The 18629-nt window shown below is 37.8% G+C and overlaps 2 protein-coding genes across 4 annotated transcripts in view; one reads left to right on the top strand and one right to left on the bottom strand.

Annotated features, from left to right (window-relative positions):
- Mekk1 (mitogen-activated protein kinase kinase kinase 4) overlaps positions 1 to 6451 on the top strand; it is a 67418-nt gene extending 60967 nt beyond the window's left edge. For all 3 annotated transcript variants that reach the window (XM_075292887.1, XM_075292888.1, XM_075292890.1), the window contains 3 exons: positions 4044 to 4150; positions 4213 to 4392; positions 5694 to 6451. In XM_075292887.1, the coding sequence (XP_075149002.1) occupies positions 4044 to 4150; positions 4213 to 4392; positions 5694 to 5777 (371 nt within the window). In that variant the 3' untranslated portion in view covers positions 5778 to 6451. The remainder of the gene's footprint in view (positions 1 to 4043; positions 4151 to 4212; positions 4393 to 5693) is intronic.
- A 3298-nt stretch (positions 6452 to 9749) lies between these two features.
- LOC142219489 (uncharacterized) lies at positions 9750 to 10337 on the bottom strand. The gene is made up of 2 exons (XM_075288453.1): positions 10208 to 10337; positions 9750 to 10138 (listed from the first exon to the last, which is right to left on the bottom strand). Exons 1-2 carry the CDS (start codon positions 10212 to 10214, stop codon positions 9930 to 9932), a joined length of 216 nt encoding a protein of 71 aa, XP_075144568.1. The 5' UTR covers positions 10215 to 10337; the 3' UTR covers positions 9750 to 9929.
- Positions 10338 to 18629: the final 8292 nt, after the last annotated feature.

Below are 18629 nucleotides of genomic sequence, written 5' to 3'. Positions count from 1 at the left end.
TTCATTCCACTTGGGAACATAGGGCATTTACAAGAGAATTCCATTGTATTATATTTCCGCTGATTTTTTTAACTTCTTCCCATGACTTATTAATTTTTCTTATTTCTAGTGCAACAGATCTGCGCCACGTATTTCTAGGACGGCCAGGTCGTCTTGAGATTTGGGGTTCCAATCCAGGGCGGATTTGGCTATGCTCTCAGGACCTTTTCTAAGTGTGTAGCCTAACCATTTCCATTTTCTCTTTGTAATTTGGCGCTCAATGGGTTCTTCGTTCGTTTTGTTCCACAATTCCACAATTCCATATTTGATATTTTGTTCGGCCCAAATATGCGGCAAATTATACGCAGACATTTATTTATGAAGATTTGGAGTGTCTGAACGATTGATATTGATAACAACCAAGTTTAACTTCCGTATAGCAATATATATTTGACACACGCGTTGAATATATTTAGTTTCGTTCGGAGAGATAAATGCGGAAAAAAAATTAAACAAACATTAATTTCTTGTCATAACATACTCGAGAACTTTGCAAATACCCAAAACGACCGTTGAATGTTCAAGTATTCTCGATTATCCCGTTTCACCAAATGTATTTGAATGTTTGCTTGCGAACGAGAATTGCAACGAATGCACAACTTCAGTCAGTGACGTCACGACAACATTCACTCGATACTGATTTATGGGGTTCGTTTCAAACCATATCTCGTTCATACAATTACATTCATTCGAACCGATTCGATCAAGCGAGTGCTCGCATTCTGTTCATTCGTTCATCGACGATGATTCAGTCTTCTCGAACCGTTTCGGGAGTGAAGTTGTGTGCGCTATGAATGTATGTTCCCATACAATGCTCTATTATTTTTATCTAAAGTGCTTTCAATCATTAAAAATAGTCGCTATATAGTCTGTTCAACGAGTTTAGGGTTCTCACTGTTGACCACAACATACCTGCTATTGTGCATAAGTTACATTGCTTCAGGTGCTCTAAACAAGATTCTTTAGCGGTGATCTGTATATCCTTTGAAGCTTTCCCAGTAGTCTTTCTTTTGGTTGATAAACGTCCAGCGTTTAGAGGTAATGAAATCGGATGGTCGGTGAATGGTGAGAATTATGAGGAGGTGGTCTGAACCCAATGAAATGACGGGTTGCCAGGGAACGTCATTTATCAGACCAGGCGATGCGAAATATATATCTGGCGAACTGCTGCAATGATCTATAATTTGCGTGGGGGTCTCTTCGTTCACCGTGCAAAAGTATGCTGAGAGGCATACTTTTACCTCAATACCTAGGAGAGAATGTCAAAATTAATGGTGGGAATAAAAGTCTCCTAGCACCAATCGGTTATGACCACACAACATCGACTCAATGGGCTATAACCTGGAGCACAGCTATCAACCGGTGGTATATACACGTTTTATAGCCCTATCGCGGCAACCCCAGGCTTGACTGCTAACCCCATACGTTCCATATACTAGTGTCTGACACAAGTAGGATAGGTCTATACTGTGTAATATGAAAGCCAGGCCACCACCTCCATTTCTTGTTCGATCCTTGCGTATTGCGTAGCGCATCACAACGGCGCAGGCTGCAGGTAGCATTCAGCTTAGTTTCTTGGGTTTCTGCGACCCAGATGCTCCTCCGATTTATAAAGCCCACAATCTGACTAATCTTCCCTCGGATCCCGTTGCAATACAACTCCAAAAACTAGGCACTATCCGGAACTGATATAACAATATTGGGTATAAGATGCTGTGTCGGAGAATATTGTTGCGCGGGATATGTCGGGAGGGTCGCATAATCCCACTGCTGCTATCGTTGGGACAGCATCCTGCCACGAAGTCAGTATGACTAAACTCCCGCATCGATGCTAGGACAGAGCAATTCCGGAAGTGCACCCATTCCAAGGACCGGTTACACGTCACCGAATCAGGTTTCGGCAGACCGAACAGTACCATGGTCCGGGGTTTCTCACCAGCAGCAAACGTAGGAGGCTCCCCAGGATGCACCTTCTCCAACACAAAAAGACGGACGAAACAACACGTACACCGATATGTCATCCGCTGGCCGATGAGTAGGACCCATCGGGTCAATCCGATGCAAAAGAACCCCCCTCCGTGGGATTGAAATTGGTTAAACCGTCGAATTCGTTACCGATCTCTCACTTATTTGAAACCTGACATACACCTGATCCAGTATTAAGTTTGTCTTACTTTCTAACTTCTTCTTTGCCTCGTAACCTTCTTTTATTCCAGGAACTCGGTGTCCCCAATGAATTCCTTATTTTGTTTCCAGTCCCCTTACTACTCTCCTTGAATAGTTCTCCAGTCTTTTTATACCATCCACCATAGGATGGGGGTATATTAACTTTGTCATTCCGTTTGTAACACATCGAAATATTGCTCTCAGACCCCATTAAGTATATATATTCTGGGTCGTGTTGAAATTCTGAGTCGACCTAAGCATGTCCGTCCGTCCGTCTGTTGAAATCACGCTAACTTCCGAACGAAACAAGCTATCGACTTGAAACTTGGCACAATTAGTTGCTATTAATGTAGGTCGGATGGTATTGCAAATGGGCCATATCGGTCTACTTTTACGTATAGCCCCCATATAAACGAACCCCCAAATTTGGCTTGCGAGGCCTCTGAGAGAAGCAAATTTCATCCGATGCGGCTCAAATCTGGTACATGGTGTTAGTATATGGTCTCTAACCACCATGCAAAAATTGGTCCACATCGGTTCATAATTATATATAGCCCCCATATAAACCGATCCCCCGATTTGGCTTGCGGAGCCTCCAAGTGAAGCGAATTTCAACCGATCCGGTTTAAATTTGGTACATGGTGTTGGTATATGGTCTTTAGGAACCGTGCAAAAATTGGTCCACATCGGTCCATAATTATATATAGCCCCCATATAAACCGATCCCCAGATTTGGCTTGCGGAGCCTCAAAGAGAAGCAAATTTCATCCGATCCGGCTGAAATTTGGTACGTGATGTTGGTATATCTAATAACCATGCAAAAATTGGTCCTTATCGGTACATAATAATATATAAACCGATGCCCAGATTTGACCTCCGGAGCCTCTTGGAAATTCATCCGAACCGGTTGAAATTTGGTACATTTCGCTAGTGTATGGCCGATAACAACCATGCCAAAATTGATCCGTATCGATCTATGTTAGGTTAGGTTAGGTGGCAGCCCGATGTATCAGGCTCACTTAGACTATTCAGTCCATTGTGATACCACATTGGTGAACTTCTCTCTTATCACTGAGTGCTGCCCGATTCCATGTTAAGCTCAATGACAAGGGACCTCCTTTTTATAGCCGAGTCTGAACGGCATTCCACACTGCAGTGAAACCACTTAGAGAAGCTTTGAAACCCTCAGAAATGTCACCAGCATTACTGAGGTGGGATAATCCACCGCTGAAAAACTTTTTGGTGTTCGGTCGAAGCAGGAATCGAACCCACGACCTTGTGTATGCAAGGCGGGCATGCTAACCATTGCACCACGGTGGCTCCCATCTATATTATATATAGCCCCAAAAAAATATTTTATTTCTATAGAAAATTTTGTGAAAAATTTATTTCTATAGAAAAGTTTGTCAAGATTTTATTTCTATAGAAAAATTTGTCAGAATTTTATTTCTGTAGAAACTTTTGTCAAAATATTATTTCTAAAGAAAATTTATGAAGCATTTCATAGTTGGAGAGGAATGTTTTACAAAATCTTCCAAAAAAATGAAGAATTCTACCAATCTACCAAACAGTAAAAAATCCCGCATGGACTAACTTACAATTTAGAAGATGATGTTAAGAAGTTTTAAGTTTAATTTACTTGTGGATGACCGTCTTTAGTAGAAATGTCTACGCAATCCATGGTGGAGGGTACATAAGATTCGGCATGGCCGAACTAACGGCCGTATATACTTGTTCTTGTCTATGTCACCCCATAGAATTTTTGCGCCCTTCCGATCGTTGCATTGATCCACATCATATTGTTATAATTATTTTTTTTATTATTATTCTATTTTTAGCTTACATGGCTCCAGAAGTTTTTACGAAAACGAATAGTGATGGTCATGGTAGAGCTGCTGATATATGGTCCGTTGGTTGTGTAGTTGTTGAAATGGCCTCAGGAAAGGTAAGCTCAAATGGGGGAAATTTTAATATGCAAACACTGACTAATGAAAAAATCTATTTCAGCGACCTTGGGCACAATTCGATTCAAATTTCCAAATTATGTTTAAAGTTGGTATGGGAGAAAAACCTGAAGCTCCCGAAACCTTGTCGCAAGAGGGTCATGATTTTATAGAACAATGTTTGCAACATGATCCCAAAGATCGTATGACAGCTTTGGAGCTAATGCAGCATAATTTCTGTAAAGTAAGTATAATTGTAATACAAAACGAGTCTAAATTCGGCAAGGCCATGTAAAGGGTGATTTGTTAAGAGCTTGATAACTTTTTTTTTAAAAAAAACGCCTAAAATTTGCAAAATCTCATCGGTTCTTTATTTGAAACGTTAGATTGGTCCATGACATTTACTTTTTGAAGATAATTTCATTTAAATGTTGACCGCGGCTGCGTCTTAGGTGGTCCATTCGGAAAGTCCAATTTTGGGCAACTTTTTCGAGCATTTCGGCCGGAATAGCCCGAATTTCTTCGGAAATGTTGTCTTCCAAAGCTGGAATAGTTGCTGGCTTATTTCTGTAGACTTTAGACTTGACGTAGCCCCACAAAAAATAGTCTAAAGGCGTCAAATCGCATGATCTTGGTGGCCAACTTACCGGTCCATTTCTTGAGATGAATTGTTCTCCGAAGTTTTCTCTCAAAATGGCCATAGAATCGCGAGCTGTGTGGCATGTAGCGCCATCTTGTTGAAACCACATGTCAACCAAGTTCAGTTCTTCCATTTTTGGCAACAAAAAGTTTGTTAGCATCGAACGATAGCGATCGCCATTCACCGTAACGTTGCGTCCAACAGCATCTTTGAAAAAATACGGTCCAATGATTCCACCAGCGTACAAACCACACCAAACAGTGCATTTTTCGGGATGCATGGGCAGTTCTTGAACGGCTTCTGGTTGCTCTTCACTCCAAATGCGGCAATTTTGCTTATTTACGTAGTCATTCAACCAGAAATGAGCCTCATCGCTGAACAAAATTTGTCGATAAAAAAGCGGATTTTCTGCCAACTTTTCTAGGTAATAAAATTCAATGATTTGCAAGCGTTGCTCGTTAGTAAGTCTATTCATGATGAAATGTCAAAGCATACTGAGCATCTTTCTCTTTGACACCATGTCTGAAATCCCACGTGATCTGTCAAATACTAATGCATGAAAATCCTAACCTCAAAAGAATCACCCTTTATATTTATATATACTCCACCATGGACCATAGACTAACTATGTCGCTTCATGAACTCCAATAAGTAAAATCGGGCAGTCGGCTTCTAAGAGGCTACACCAAACATTATGGGGGTTACAACAAATCGGTTGAAATTTGCGACTTGTGAACCATCCGAAATAAAATCATATGTGAAGAAGCGATTTTCTGCAATCACATATGGTTGAAAATCTAAATTTCGATGTGCTATGATAGGAATGGCAAACCTATGGTGGTGGTTAAAAAATTACAAAAAAAAATATTATTATAATTTACTAATACTTTTATAATTTTTTTTAGTATGGACGTGATGAAGACTTCAATGCGGAACAATTGGCCGAACAAGGTCGTCGTTCATTTAGACGAAATATTCGTTTGAAATGAAAATAAATATACATTTTTAATTATAAATATAAAAAAGCATTTGTAAATGTTTATTTTTAAATTATACCTCACTATATATGTTACTAAGAAAAAAAAGTATATAGAAAATCAAATATTTTATTAGAAATTTAAATGTTTATAATATTACTTAAAAAATATTAAATATTAAAAAACAAAAAATTAATATCCCTATTACAATGTCAAGTAAAATCGTATTTTCTTTCATATATACATCTATATGGATGGGCGTAGAATAGGCTGTAAGCATTCAATTTTGTATACGCATACAATTTTATGGCTCCAAGTTGATTGTATAAACTGTGAAACATTTTTAATTGATGTTCTCTTGTGTCCTATTTAATGTTTTAGAGTAATTTCAAAATTAAGTTTTTGTCTTGTGTATAGAAAAATTTAGTTAAGGAAAAACTTTAATGTTTGTTGTAAATTAAGTTGTATCATTTCTTTATAATTTTAATACAAAATATAAATATTTTGTTATAAATAATATTATGACAATATATAAAAAAAATCAGTTGGTTTTCGTGTAGTCAATGTAAATTTATTTTTAAATTTCTGATACATCAAAAACAAAAATACAAGAATCATAATCAACATAATTCTATGAAATCTATAAAATCAAAAGACAATAAAAAATGCTATAAAAATATTAAAAATGAATTCACTTCTATTTGTCATAAATAATTTGCTTCATATGGTAATGACAACGATACCATGGCGGAACCTTTGGTACAAATTTTACCCATGCCCAATGGTATATTGACTTATTCAATTTTATTTAGACGGTCCACGTAGTTGGTTTACTTAGCTGACAATTTCCGAGAACATCTATAAAATGATATGTGTACTGTAATTGGTTGTTATCTATTTTTTACAATTTATAATTTTTGTTCACTCCTATCCCCCTGATAGGAGCCTGATACCATAACAGAACGTCTTAGCTCACCCAGCCAATGAAAGGTGTATTAAAACGCTTATACAAATGTTTATAATATAGCAGTAATCTCACACGCGGTTCGTCCGCAACGTGCTTGCCGCATACGACATATTGCAAAATACCAGAAAATAACATTGCAACGCGATTCGTTTCCAAACGTCCTTGCCACATCTCAGCACTTGTACCCCTATTGACTGTACTAAAATTATCTTAACGCGATACAATCGAGAACCGCTCACATACGCAGTTTCATCTGCATCCACGGTTCATCCGTATACTAGACCCATTCGCAACGCAGTCCTATCTTCATTCGGGGTATGTCCGTATACGCAGATTTATGTGCTTACGTCCGCAAAATGCGATCCGTTCGCATACGCAGTCTTATCTGCATACGCGATTCGTTCGCTTATGCGACTCGCTGGCATATACAACCTTTTACGCATTAACCAAATTACGAAACGAATAAGACATGTTCCTTATTACTATGGATAACAAATAAAGATCACATGTTGAAAACGCCGACCAGAATAATACCAGAAAAATAATATTGCAACGGGGTTCGTCGCCATACCTCCCTGCAACAACTCAGCAACTGTTTCCATATTGGCTGTTCTAGTATTCTCCTAATGCGATACATTCGCATTCGCGAACCGTTCGCGTTCGCAAACCCGTTCACATACGCCGTCTTATCTTCATTCGTCCGCACACATAGTTTTGTCTGTTTACGCGGTTCGTCCGCAAACGCTATCCGTTCGTATACCCAGTCTTATCTGAATACAAGGTTCGTACGCTTACGCGACTCGCTCGCATGCACAACCTTGTCCGCATTAATTGACTTACTAAATACTAGCCGATCACATACACGACCTTGTCCGCAACAACCGACTACGAGTATAGCAGAGCCGTTTCCTTTCCTATTTATCTATTTACACAAGCCATCCATCCCCTACTGGCTGTACTCGAATTCACGAAATTTTCGCATACGCAGTTTCCAAACCCGTTCACATACGCTTTTATCTACATTCGGTTCGGCGGTTTGTCCGCGTATGCAGCTATATTTGCTTACGGGATTCGTACGCAAAACGCGATCCGTTCGCATATGCAGTCTTTACTGCAGACGCTGTCCTTCCGCATATGCGACCCGCTCGCATAAACAACCTTGTTCGGTTAATTACCGAATACCGAACACATACACGGCCCTGTCCGCAACATCCGGCTGAGTATTTATTTACATAATATGCGATTTGACGTAGGGTTTAGGCGAATACAACCAACTCCCGCATCTACGGAAGGAACAAGAACTAGCCCCAACACAATTCCGTCCAGGCCAACACCCTCTGAATTACCTTCCAACACATTGCTCACATATAAAAAGTACTGTCAAAAAAACAGGGCGTGCTTTATTTTCAGTTTGTGCATCTTTGAAAGGTAACCCTGGGCGGCCACTGGCCTACCTCCGTCGATGACATAACCACTTTATAGGATTTGAAGTATAACATTAAATCTAAAATTATGGAGACATACAAAGAATATTTAATTAAAGTTGCGCTAAAGGGTGATACGGTCAAAATTTGGTCAATATAAACTTGACGTATTTCTTTCAATTTTGCATTTAAAAAACCTGAACACCCCTCATTTTGAAGGTGTGTGTGTAGAATGTTGCTCCTATTTTGATTTTGGAATTCACTCTTCAGTTGTCAAAATGCCGTCAAAGCAAGAAGAGCAGTGTATCAAAATTTTGCTCGCGCATCGCGAAAATCCGAGCTACTCGCACGCAAAGCTGGCAAAATCGCTAAAAGTTGCCAAATCAACCGTTACAAATGTAATTAAAGTGTTTGGGGAACGTTTGTCGACAGCCAGGAAGTCTGGAGACGACAAAGAGAGTTGCCGGTAGTTTCAAGAGAAACCCTAACCTCTCTCTCCGAGATGCCGCAAATAAGCTGGGTGTATCGTCTACAACCGTGCATCGAGCCAAAAAACGAGCCGGACTATCGACTTACAAGAAGGTAGTGACTCCAAATCGCGATGATAAACAAAATACGACGGCCAAAGCGCGATCCCGGAGGCTGTACACGACGATGCTGACGAAGTTTGACTGCGTGGTAATGGACGACGAAACCTACGTCAAAGCCGACTACAAGCAGCTTCCGGGACAGGTGTTTTATACGGCAAAAGGAAGGGGAAAGGTAGCAGATATTTTCAAGCACATAAAACTGTCAAAGTTCGCAAAGAAATATCTGGTTTGGCAAGCCATCTGTACCTGTGGCTTGAAAAGCAGCATTTTTATAGCTTCCGGGACTGTCAACCAAGAAATTTACGTGAAAGAGTGTTTGAATAAACGTCTGCTGCCTTTCCTGAAGAAACACGGTTGTTCCGTACTGTTTTGGCCGGATTTGGCATCTTGCCATTACGGTAAAAAGGCCATGGTGTGGTACGCCGCCAACAACGTGCAGGTGGTTCCCAAGGACAAGAACCCTCCCAACACGCCAGAGCTCCGCCCAATTGAGAAATACTGGGCTATTGTCAAGCGGAACCTAAAGAAGACCAAAAAACTGCTAAGGACGAGCAGCAGTTCAAGGCAAACTGGCTTTCTGCGGCGCAGAAGGTGGACAAGGTGGCTGTACAAAATCTGATGGCAGGTGTCAAGCGTGAGGCCCGGCAATTGGGATTTGGAAAAGCGAAAGCCTAACTGAATATTTGTCCTGAATTTTATACTAATTGAACTTGAAAAAGAAATTTAATTTGATTTTTTAAATAAACGATTTCACCGATTTACACGCGTTTTCCCTTGACCAAATTTTGACCGTATCACCCTTTAAAGAACGATTTTTTGGCGTAATGAAAATCGTTCATTAATATAATGAAGGTGATCATTAATAGTATGAAATCTTTCATTATGTAGTCTCGAATTTATTACACTGTATTTATGAAAATGTTGCGTTTTAATGAAAAATTTCCTTAATAAAACGAAGTTTTTTTTCTGCTAATGAAAATTACGTCGATCTTTTTATACAAAAACGAGTTGGGGTGAAATTTTTATTTTAAAAATTCTAATTTTCTGCCAAACCAAAATTTCTAGTGCTTTGAAATAATTTCTTTATCTTATCTATTTTAGATTTATTTGTTTTTGTTTTTTACATAACCGGGTATCTGAAAGTTGCCACAAATTGGATGGAACTCTTGGGCATTGTTGAAGTTTAATTGGAACCAGGATAAAGAGGGGCAACGGTGCTTACTTGAGGGGTGAATGGCATAGGGGGGTCAGTTGGTGGTCCGACGTAACCGGGACTATTGCCACTTGGTGGATTAGCATCTTCAGTTGGTGGAGTTGGAGGAGCCGTTGGTAGATATGGGACAGCGTTTGCGGCAAAGCAAAGCAATAAAATGCTTAGCAAAAAATACAAAACTAAATAGGAAAGGATCGATAATCACAGTGGTTAAGGGATAATGCTATTGATATGCGATATTAACTTACATCTCATTGTGTATTGGCGACTGTGTGCTCAAGTAATCCAAACTCTAGCTATAGAAATAATTGTAATGGTGAATTTCTTGGCCACCAAAGTCTTTTATAGTTTCAAGCTATGATGGTGACCAAAGGCCTATCTCCTATAATGAAAGATAAATAAAATAAATTTAATTAAAAATTTTATCATTGGTATGTCACATTCACCTCCCGGTAATCAGTTTCCATGAATGGCATATAAATAATTTTACAATTTTCGCCAAAAAGTGTAGCTGGATTATCAACAAGGGTGTTTGAGAATATGCTACGCCTTTTGCGTCGAAATTTAAATTTTGTCATATATTTTCAGTAGAATATATAACATATAAATGTGAACATAGAATTCTTCGGAACACTATCTAAAAATAATATGGCCTTTATTTAATCTTTACTCTTTAGTAAACAATTCGTCATTTATAAATGAATCATTCTAATATCAATTTTGGGAAATTATAAATACGAGTAATTTATTCTCAAATATGATAAATGTAATACAAAACAATCACCTAAACACAAAAAAACGTGAATACATAATGCAAAAAATATAGACTAATTATAAAAAAGTTTATCTAAAATATTTTATTTAGTGCAGCATCTCTCATAGGTTAGGTTAAGGCATGGTGAAACTAGGGGTAAATAAAGTTTGGGGTAATTAGGTTTTTTGAATGTTGGTCCTACACTGAAAAAAAATTGTCGAGAGTCCAAAGATTTCATGTGCTTAAAATACGATTCAATTCAATTTCAATTTATATATTCATCTTTATTTACCATTTGTTCAGACAATATTTACAAGGTTACGAGATTTTATATAATATATTACAGCGAGTGAGACTTTAATACAAGTTTAGTTTTCTTTTTATTGGATGTAATGTTCGAAAAGGAAAAATTAGGGAAAACCCTTTATTTGATTGTAAAGTAAGATGTCAAATATAACTGAAAAAATGTACGTATTGAGTGGTTTACTAATTATTAGTAAAATACCCATACGTACGCTTTTCTATTTGCTAATTAAGTTGTACAAAAATTATTATGTTAAGTCTATACACTCTTTTATCAATGGATAAGAAGAGATTTCTATTTTATACAGATAGTTATCGGTATATCTCTTAATAAAATAATGTAACCGTTCAAAGCCAGTTTCCATATGTAGAGCATCGGTGGAGTATCTCCAGTGTTTGTTGTTTATTATCTTAAGACATTTGTTCTAGATGACTTGAAGCTTTTTTAAGTTGGTTTGAGCGGCTTTATACCAGATGGGACATCCGTATGTACACGCAAAGAAAAAAAAAACGTTTGGAAAACGTGTACCGAAAACGTTTTTCTTTTGTTAGAGTTATCACCAAAAACAATCGTTTGTTACAAAATATTAATTTTTTTAATAAAAAAAGTTACTTTTGAACCAACAACACAGTCCATGTCGTTTATATCAAACACTGTTCTTTTCTGACTTTAGGTCTTTAATAAGACACATTTTACAGTTCAAAATTTAATATACTACAATGTAATGTTGAACATTGTTTCGGAATCTTCCTAACATGGAATATATGTAAAAAAAAAAAAACAAAAAAAAACTTTGGTCGAAGCAGGGATCGAACCCATTTCAAAGAGATTCGATGCTGTTGATTCTTAATAAATATATTCAATATATTAATAAAACATGTCTTTTATTGAAGATAAAATTGCTTATAGAAATAAATAAAATTGTATTTAAAGCAGTTCTAATTATGAAGTAAAAGTTTTACCACAAATGTGTAAGATTCGTCGAAATGAATGAAAAAATTTCAATAAAATCATTCCATATATGAATTCAAATTAGTTAAATTTTTTCATTCTGTAGTATAGTGGTATATAAATATAGGAAAATGTTAACTAATATATGGAATGCATTATTCCTAATTTCTACGAAAATCACATCGTTCAAACAAATAAAAATGTCTTTGGCGCTATACGAAGTTCAACTTTCTTCACAATGAGTTCATTTTAACTTAAAGAAGGGGTCACTTTTTTCTGGGTGCCCCGATCCAGACTTCCTGGCTGGCGACAAACGTTCCCCAAACACTTTAATTACATTTGTAACGTTTGATTTGACAACTTTTAGCGATTTTGCCAGCTTTGCGTGCGAGTAGCTCGGATTTTCGCGATGCGCGAGCAAAATTTTGATACGCTGCTCTTCTTGCTTGGACGGCATTTTGACAACTGAAGAGTGAATTCCAAAATCAAAATAGGAACAACATTCTACACACACACCTTCAAAATGAGGGGTGTTCAGGTTTTTTAAATGCAAAATTGAAAGAAATACGTCATGTTTATATTGACCAAATTTTGACCGTATCACCCTTTATATGGGTAAATGTCTATTGATGACAATAACGGCTACATAGCTCAGTGGATAGTGTGTTGGCTTACAAATTGCATGGTCCGCGGTTCGATTCTCCGTCCAGGCGAAAGGTAAAAAAAAATTTAAAAATTTATAAAATCGTATAATTTCTTCTACATTGTTGGTATTACAGGAAAAGGTGTTAAGAACTAAAAATCCTCCTAAGTGAGAAAGATGTGAGGGACAATGCAATTAGCCAGAAAAATTTTTTTTTTTGAGTTAGTCTTTAAGAAATTGTTTTTACATCCTGGAAAAGAATAAACGTTTTTCACAAAAAGTATATACTTTTCTTCCAAATACACTTCCTTTCAACGAAAAGCAAATGAGAAACGAACTTTGTTTGTCTAAAATTTCGTTTGGGAGGAAAGAATTGTAAATATAAGATTTTTGTTCTTGATATTAAGATTTGAGTTTTTATTTATTAAGGCCCACAAGCATCTTATTGTCTTCATAGTTTTTGCGCAAGTTTCGTCTATATGTTGCTTAAATGTGAATGAAGAGGCTTTTCTGTTACGTGTTTTTCCTTGACCAAAAGTCGATAAACTTTTCAATGAAGTCGTTTTGTCCTTATATGGGTATCTTAATATAAAAGAAAATTTCATTTGATTAAGGTCAACTTGGCTTTAATAATTCTGAAAAATTCTTTAAAATTAATGAAATCGTCTTTAAAATCGCTGACTTTTTGTATCTGTACTACAAAGCAAAAAAGCTTGTTACTATGTTATACCCTTCACCAATTTGTAGACCAAAATTTGTGTTACCATCTCAACTCCTTCATGAAGGTTTACATTCCCATATACAAATATTTATATCTTAACCGATTTGGAGACAATTTGTTGTACTTCTACAAAATCTCTAGAACTAAAATTTAAATCAGGACATCAGCCGGTTTAAATTTTAGTTCTAGAGAAGCACAATGTTACTAAAAAATATGGGAAACATTTAAATCTGAACCAATTTTGAGGCAACTTCGCAAAAGCGTATTTATGATTTGTCGGTCGATAGATGTGTATTAGAGTAATAGGAAAATTTATGTCATTTTTATAAGTTTTCGACTTAGCAGTGGCGATTTTATAAGGAAAATGTGGGTATTTTGGCCATTTTTGCCTAAATCGGAAAAACATATACATATATGGAAGCTATATCGAAATCTAAACCGATTTCAATCGCATGCATAGTTACTATGTTAATTCTACTCCCTGTGCAAAATTTCACGTAAATCGGATTACAACTTTGACCTCTGTGGTCCTATGACGGAAAATCGGGCGAAAAATATCTGTGGGTATATGAGTCTAAATCGGTCGAAAGATGTATTCGGGAGCTAACATATATCTAAATCTGAAACGATTTAATTAAAATATAGCAAGCGTATTTAGAATTGTTAATTTCATGTAAATCAGAGTAAAACTTTTGGATCTGTGGTCATATTAGTCCAAATCGGGCGAAAGATATATATGGGAGCTATATCTAAGACTGAACCGATTTCAATAAAATTTACCACACTTGACTACACTATTAATTGTATTCCTAGTGCAATATTTCAAGCAAATTAGCGTAAAACACTGGCTTCTGGGGCCATATAAGTCCATATCGGGCGAAAGATATATGGGAGCTATATCTAAATCTGAACCGATTTCAACTAAATTTGGCACAATTAACGATACTACTAAACATACTCCTTGTGCAAAATTTTAAGCAAATCAGGGCAAAACTCTGGCTTTTGTGGCCATATAAGTGCAAATCGGACGAAAGATATATGTTATATGGGAGCTATATCTAAATCTGAACCGATTTGGCTGATATGTTATGATATGCAAAATGCACATTTTACGAGAACCGTAAACCATTTTGCTGTACGAAATTTTAAGGAAATACGTTGATAAATATTTCAATTAAAGGGTGATACGGTCAAAATTTGGTCAAGGGAAAACGCGTGTAAATCGGTGAAATCGTTTATTTAAAAAATCAAATTAAATTTCTTTTTCAAATTCAATTAGTATAAAATTCAGGAAAAATATTCAGTTAGGTTTTCCCTTTTCCAAATCCGAATTGCCGGGCCTCACGCTTGACACCTGCCATCAGATTTCGTACAGCCACCTTGTCTACCTTCTTCGCCGCAGAAAGCCAGTTTGCCTTGAACTGCTGCTCGTCCTTAGCAGTTTTTTGGTCTTCTTTAGATTCCGCTTGACAATAGCCCAGTATTTCTCAATTGGGCGGAGCTCTGCTTTGCTTTTCAAGCCACTGGTACAGATGGCTTGCCAAACCAGATATTTCTTTGCGAACTTTGACAGTTTTATGTGCTTGAAAATATCTGCTACCTTTCCCCTTCCTTTTGCCGTATAAAACTCCTGTCCCGGAAGCTGCTTGTAGTCGGCTTTGACGTAGGCTTCGTCGTCCATTACCACGCAGTCAAACTTATTCAGCATCGTCGTGTACAGCCTCCGGGATCGCGCTTTGGCCGTCGTATTTTGTTTATCATCGCGATTTGGAGTCACTACCTTCTTGTAAGTCGATAGTCCGGCTCGTTTTTTGGCTCGATGCACGGTTGTAGACGATACACCCAGCTTATTTGCGGCATCTCGGAGAGAGAGGTTAGGGTTTCGCTTGAAACTACCGGCAACTCTCTTTGTTGTCTCAGCGGCTTCCGGTTTTCGATTTCCCCCCGTTCCAGACTTCTTGGCTGTCGACAAACGTTTCCCAAACACTTTAATTACATTTGTAACGGTTGATTTGGCAACTTTTAGCGATTTTGCCAGCTTTGCGTGCGAGTAGCTCGGATTTTCGCGATGCGCGAGCAAAATTTTGATACGCTGCTCTTCTTGCTTGGACGGCATTTTGACAACTGAAGAGTGAATTCTAAAATCAAAATAGGAGCAACATTCTACACACACACACCTTCAAAATGAGGGGTGTTCAGGTTTTTTAAATGCAAAATTGAAAGAAATACATCAAGTTTATATTGACCAAATTTTGACCGTTTCACCCTTTATGACCAGATCGGTGATAAATATGTATGGCAGCTATATCTAAATCTGAACCGATGTTTTTTTAAATCAATAGCGATTGTCTGTGCCAAATTTGAGAACGATCGGACATAAACTGCGAGCTGTACTTTGCACACAAAATTACATATACAGACAGACGGACGGAGAGACAGACAGACGGACATCGCTAAATCGACTCAGAATTAATTCTAAGACGATCGGTATACTAAACGATGGGTCTGAGACTTTTCCTTCTTGGCGTTACATACAAATGCACAAACTTATTATACCCTGTACCACAGTAGTGGTGAAGGATATAAACAGTGAACCCACTAGGAAGAAAACTTTTTAACAGGTTGGCTGATAAGTCCCCGGTCTGACACATAGATGGCGTCGCTAGTATGTCGCTAGTAAATGATTCGTGTCAAAATTTGACGTCTGTAAGTCAATTAGTTTGTGAGATAGAGCGTCTTTTGTGAAGCAACTTTTGTTATTGTGAAAAAATGGAAAAAAATGAATTTCGTGTTTTGATAAAATACTGTTTTCTGAAGGGAAAAAATACGGTGGAAGCAAAAACTTGGCTTGATAATGAGTTTCCGGACTCTGCCCCAGGGAAATCAACAATAATTGATTGGTATGCAAAATTCAAGCGTGGTGAAATGAGCACGGTGGACGGTGAACGCAGTGGACGCCCGAAAGAGGTGGTTACCGACGAAAACATCAAAAAAATCCACAAAATGATTTTGAATGACCGTAAAATGAAGTTGATCGAGATAGTAGAGGCCTTAAAGATATCAAAGGAACGTGTTGGTCATATCATTCATCAATATTTGGATATGCGGAAGCTCTGTGCAAAATAGGTGCCGCGCGAGCTCTCATTTCACCAAAAACAACAACGTGTTGATGATTCTGAGCGGTGTTTGCAGCTGTTAACTCGTAATACACCAGAGTTTTTCCGTCGATATGTGACAATGGATGAAACATGGCTCCATCACTACACTCCTGAGTCCAATTGACAGTCGGCTGAGTGGACAGCGACCGGTGAACCGTCTCCGAAGCGTGGAATGTCTCAAAAGTCCGCTGGCAAAGTAATGGCCTCTGTTTTTTGGGATGTGCATGGAATAATTTTTATCGATTATCTTGAGAAGGGAAAAACCATCAACAGTGACTATTATATGGCGTTATTGGAGCGTTTGATGGTCGAAATCGCGGCAAAACGGCCCCATATGAAGAAGAAAAAAGTGTTGTTCCACCAAGACAACGCACCGTGCCACAAGTCATTGAGAACGATGGCAAAAATTCATGAATTGGGCTTCGAATTGCTTCCCCACCCACCGTATTCTCCAGATCAGGCCCCCAGCGACTTTTTCTTGTTGTCAGTCCTCAAAAGAATGCTCGCAGGGAAAAAATTAGGCTGCAATGAAGAGGTGATCGCCGAAACTGAGGCCTATTTTGAGGCAAAACCGAAGGAGTACTACCAAAATGGTATCAAAAAATTGGAAGGTCGTTATAATCGTTGTATCGCTCTTGAAGGGGACTATGTTGAATAATAAAAACGAATTTTGACAAAAAAATGTGCTTTTCTTTGTTAGACCGGGGGTTATTTTTATACCCTCTACCATAGGATGGGGGTATATTTACTTTGTCATTCCGTTTGTAACACATCGAAATATTGCTCTAAGACCCCATAAAGTATATATATTCTGGGTCGTAGTGAAATTCTGAGTCGATCTGAGCATGTCCGTCCGTCCGTCCGTCCACCTGTTGAAATCACGCTAACTTCCGAACGAAACAAGCTATCGACTTGAAACTTGGCACAAATAGTTGTTAGTTATGTAGGTCGGATGGTATTGAAAATGGGCCATATCGGTCCACTTTTACGTATAGCCCCCATATAAACGGACCCCTAAATTTGGCTTGAGATTGCTGTAAGAGAAGCAAATTTCATCCGATCCGGCTGAAATTTGGTACATGGTGTTAGTATACAGTCTCTAACAACCATGAAAAAATTGGTCCAGAGAGGTCCATAATTATATATAGCCCCCATATAAATCGATCCCCCGATTTGGCTTGCGGAGCCTCTAAGAGAAGCAAATTTCATCCGATCCGGCTGAAATTTGGTACATAGTGTTGATATATGTTCTCTAATGACCATGCAAAAATTGGTCCACATCGGCCTATAATTATATATAGCCCCCATATAAACCGATCCCCAGATTTGACCTCCGGAGCCTCTTAGAGGAGCAAAATTCATCCGATTCGGTTTAAATTTGCAACGTGGTGTTAGTATATGGTCTCTAACAACCATGCAAGAATTGGTCCATATCGGTCCATAATTATATATAGCCCCCATATAAGCCGATCCCCAGATTTGACCTCCGGAGCCTCTTAGAGGAGCAAAATTCATCCGATTCGGTTTAAATTTGCAACGTGGTGTTAGTATATGGTCTCTAACAACCATGCAAGAATTGGTCCATATCGGTCCATAATTATATATAGCCCCCATATAAATCGATCCCCAGATTTGTCCTCCGGAGCCTCTTGGAGGAGCAAAATTCATCCGATCCGGTTGAAATTTGGAACGTGGTGTTAGAATGTGGTCTCCAACAAATAGGCAAGAATTGGTCCATATCGGTCCATAATTATATATAGCCCCCATATAAACCGTTCCCCACATTTGATCTCCGAAGCCTCTTAGAGGAGCAAAATTCATCCGATCCGGTTGAAATTTGCAACGTGCTGTTAGTATAAGGCCACTAATAACCATGTCAAAATTTGTCCATATCGGTCTATAGTTATATATAGGCGATCCCCAATCACACAAAAATTGGTCCTTATCGGTTCATAATCATGGTTGCCACTCGAGCCAAAAATAATCTACCAAAATTTTATTTTTATAGAAAACATTGTCAAAATGTAATTTCTATAGAAAATTTTGTCAAAATATTATTTCTATAGAAAATTTTGTCAGAATTTTATTTCTATAGAAAATTTTATCCAAATTTTATTTCTACACTGGTAGAAAAAGTTT

The sequence above is a fragment of the Haematobia irritans genome, chromosome 1, assembly GCF_050003625.1.
Source record: "Haematobia irritans isolate KBUSLIRL chromosome 1, ASM5000362v1, whole genome shotgun sequence".
Lineage (NCBI taxonomy): Eukaryota > Metazoa > Arthropoda > Insecta > Diptera > Muscidae > Haematobia > Haematobia irritans.
The sequence above is the reverse complement of the archived record's forward strand: the minus strand, read 5'-3'. Positions and strand labels throughout refer to the sequence as shown.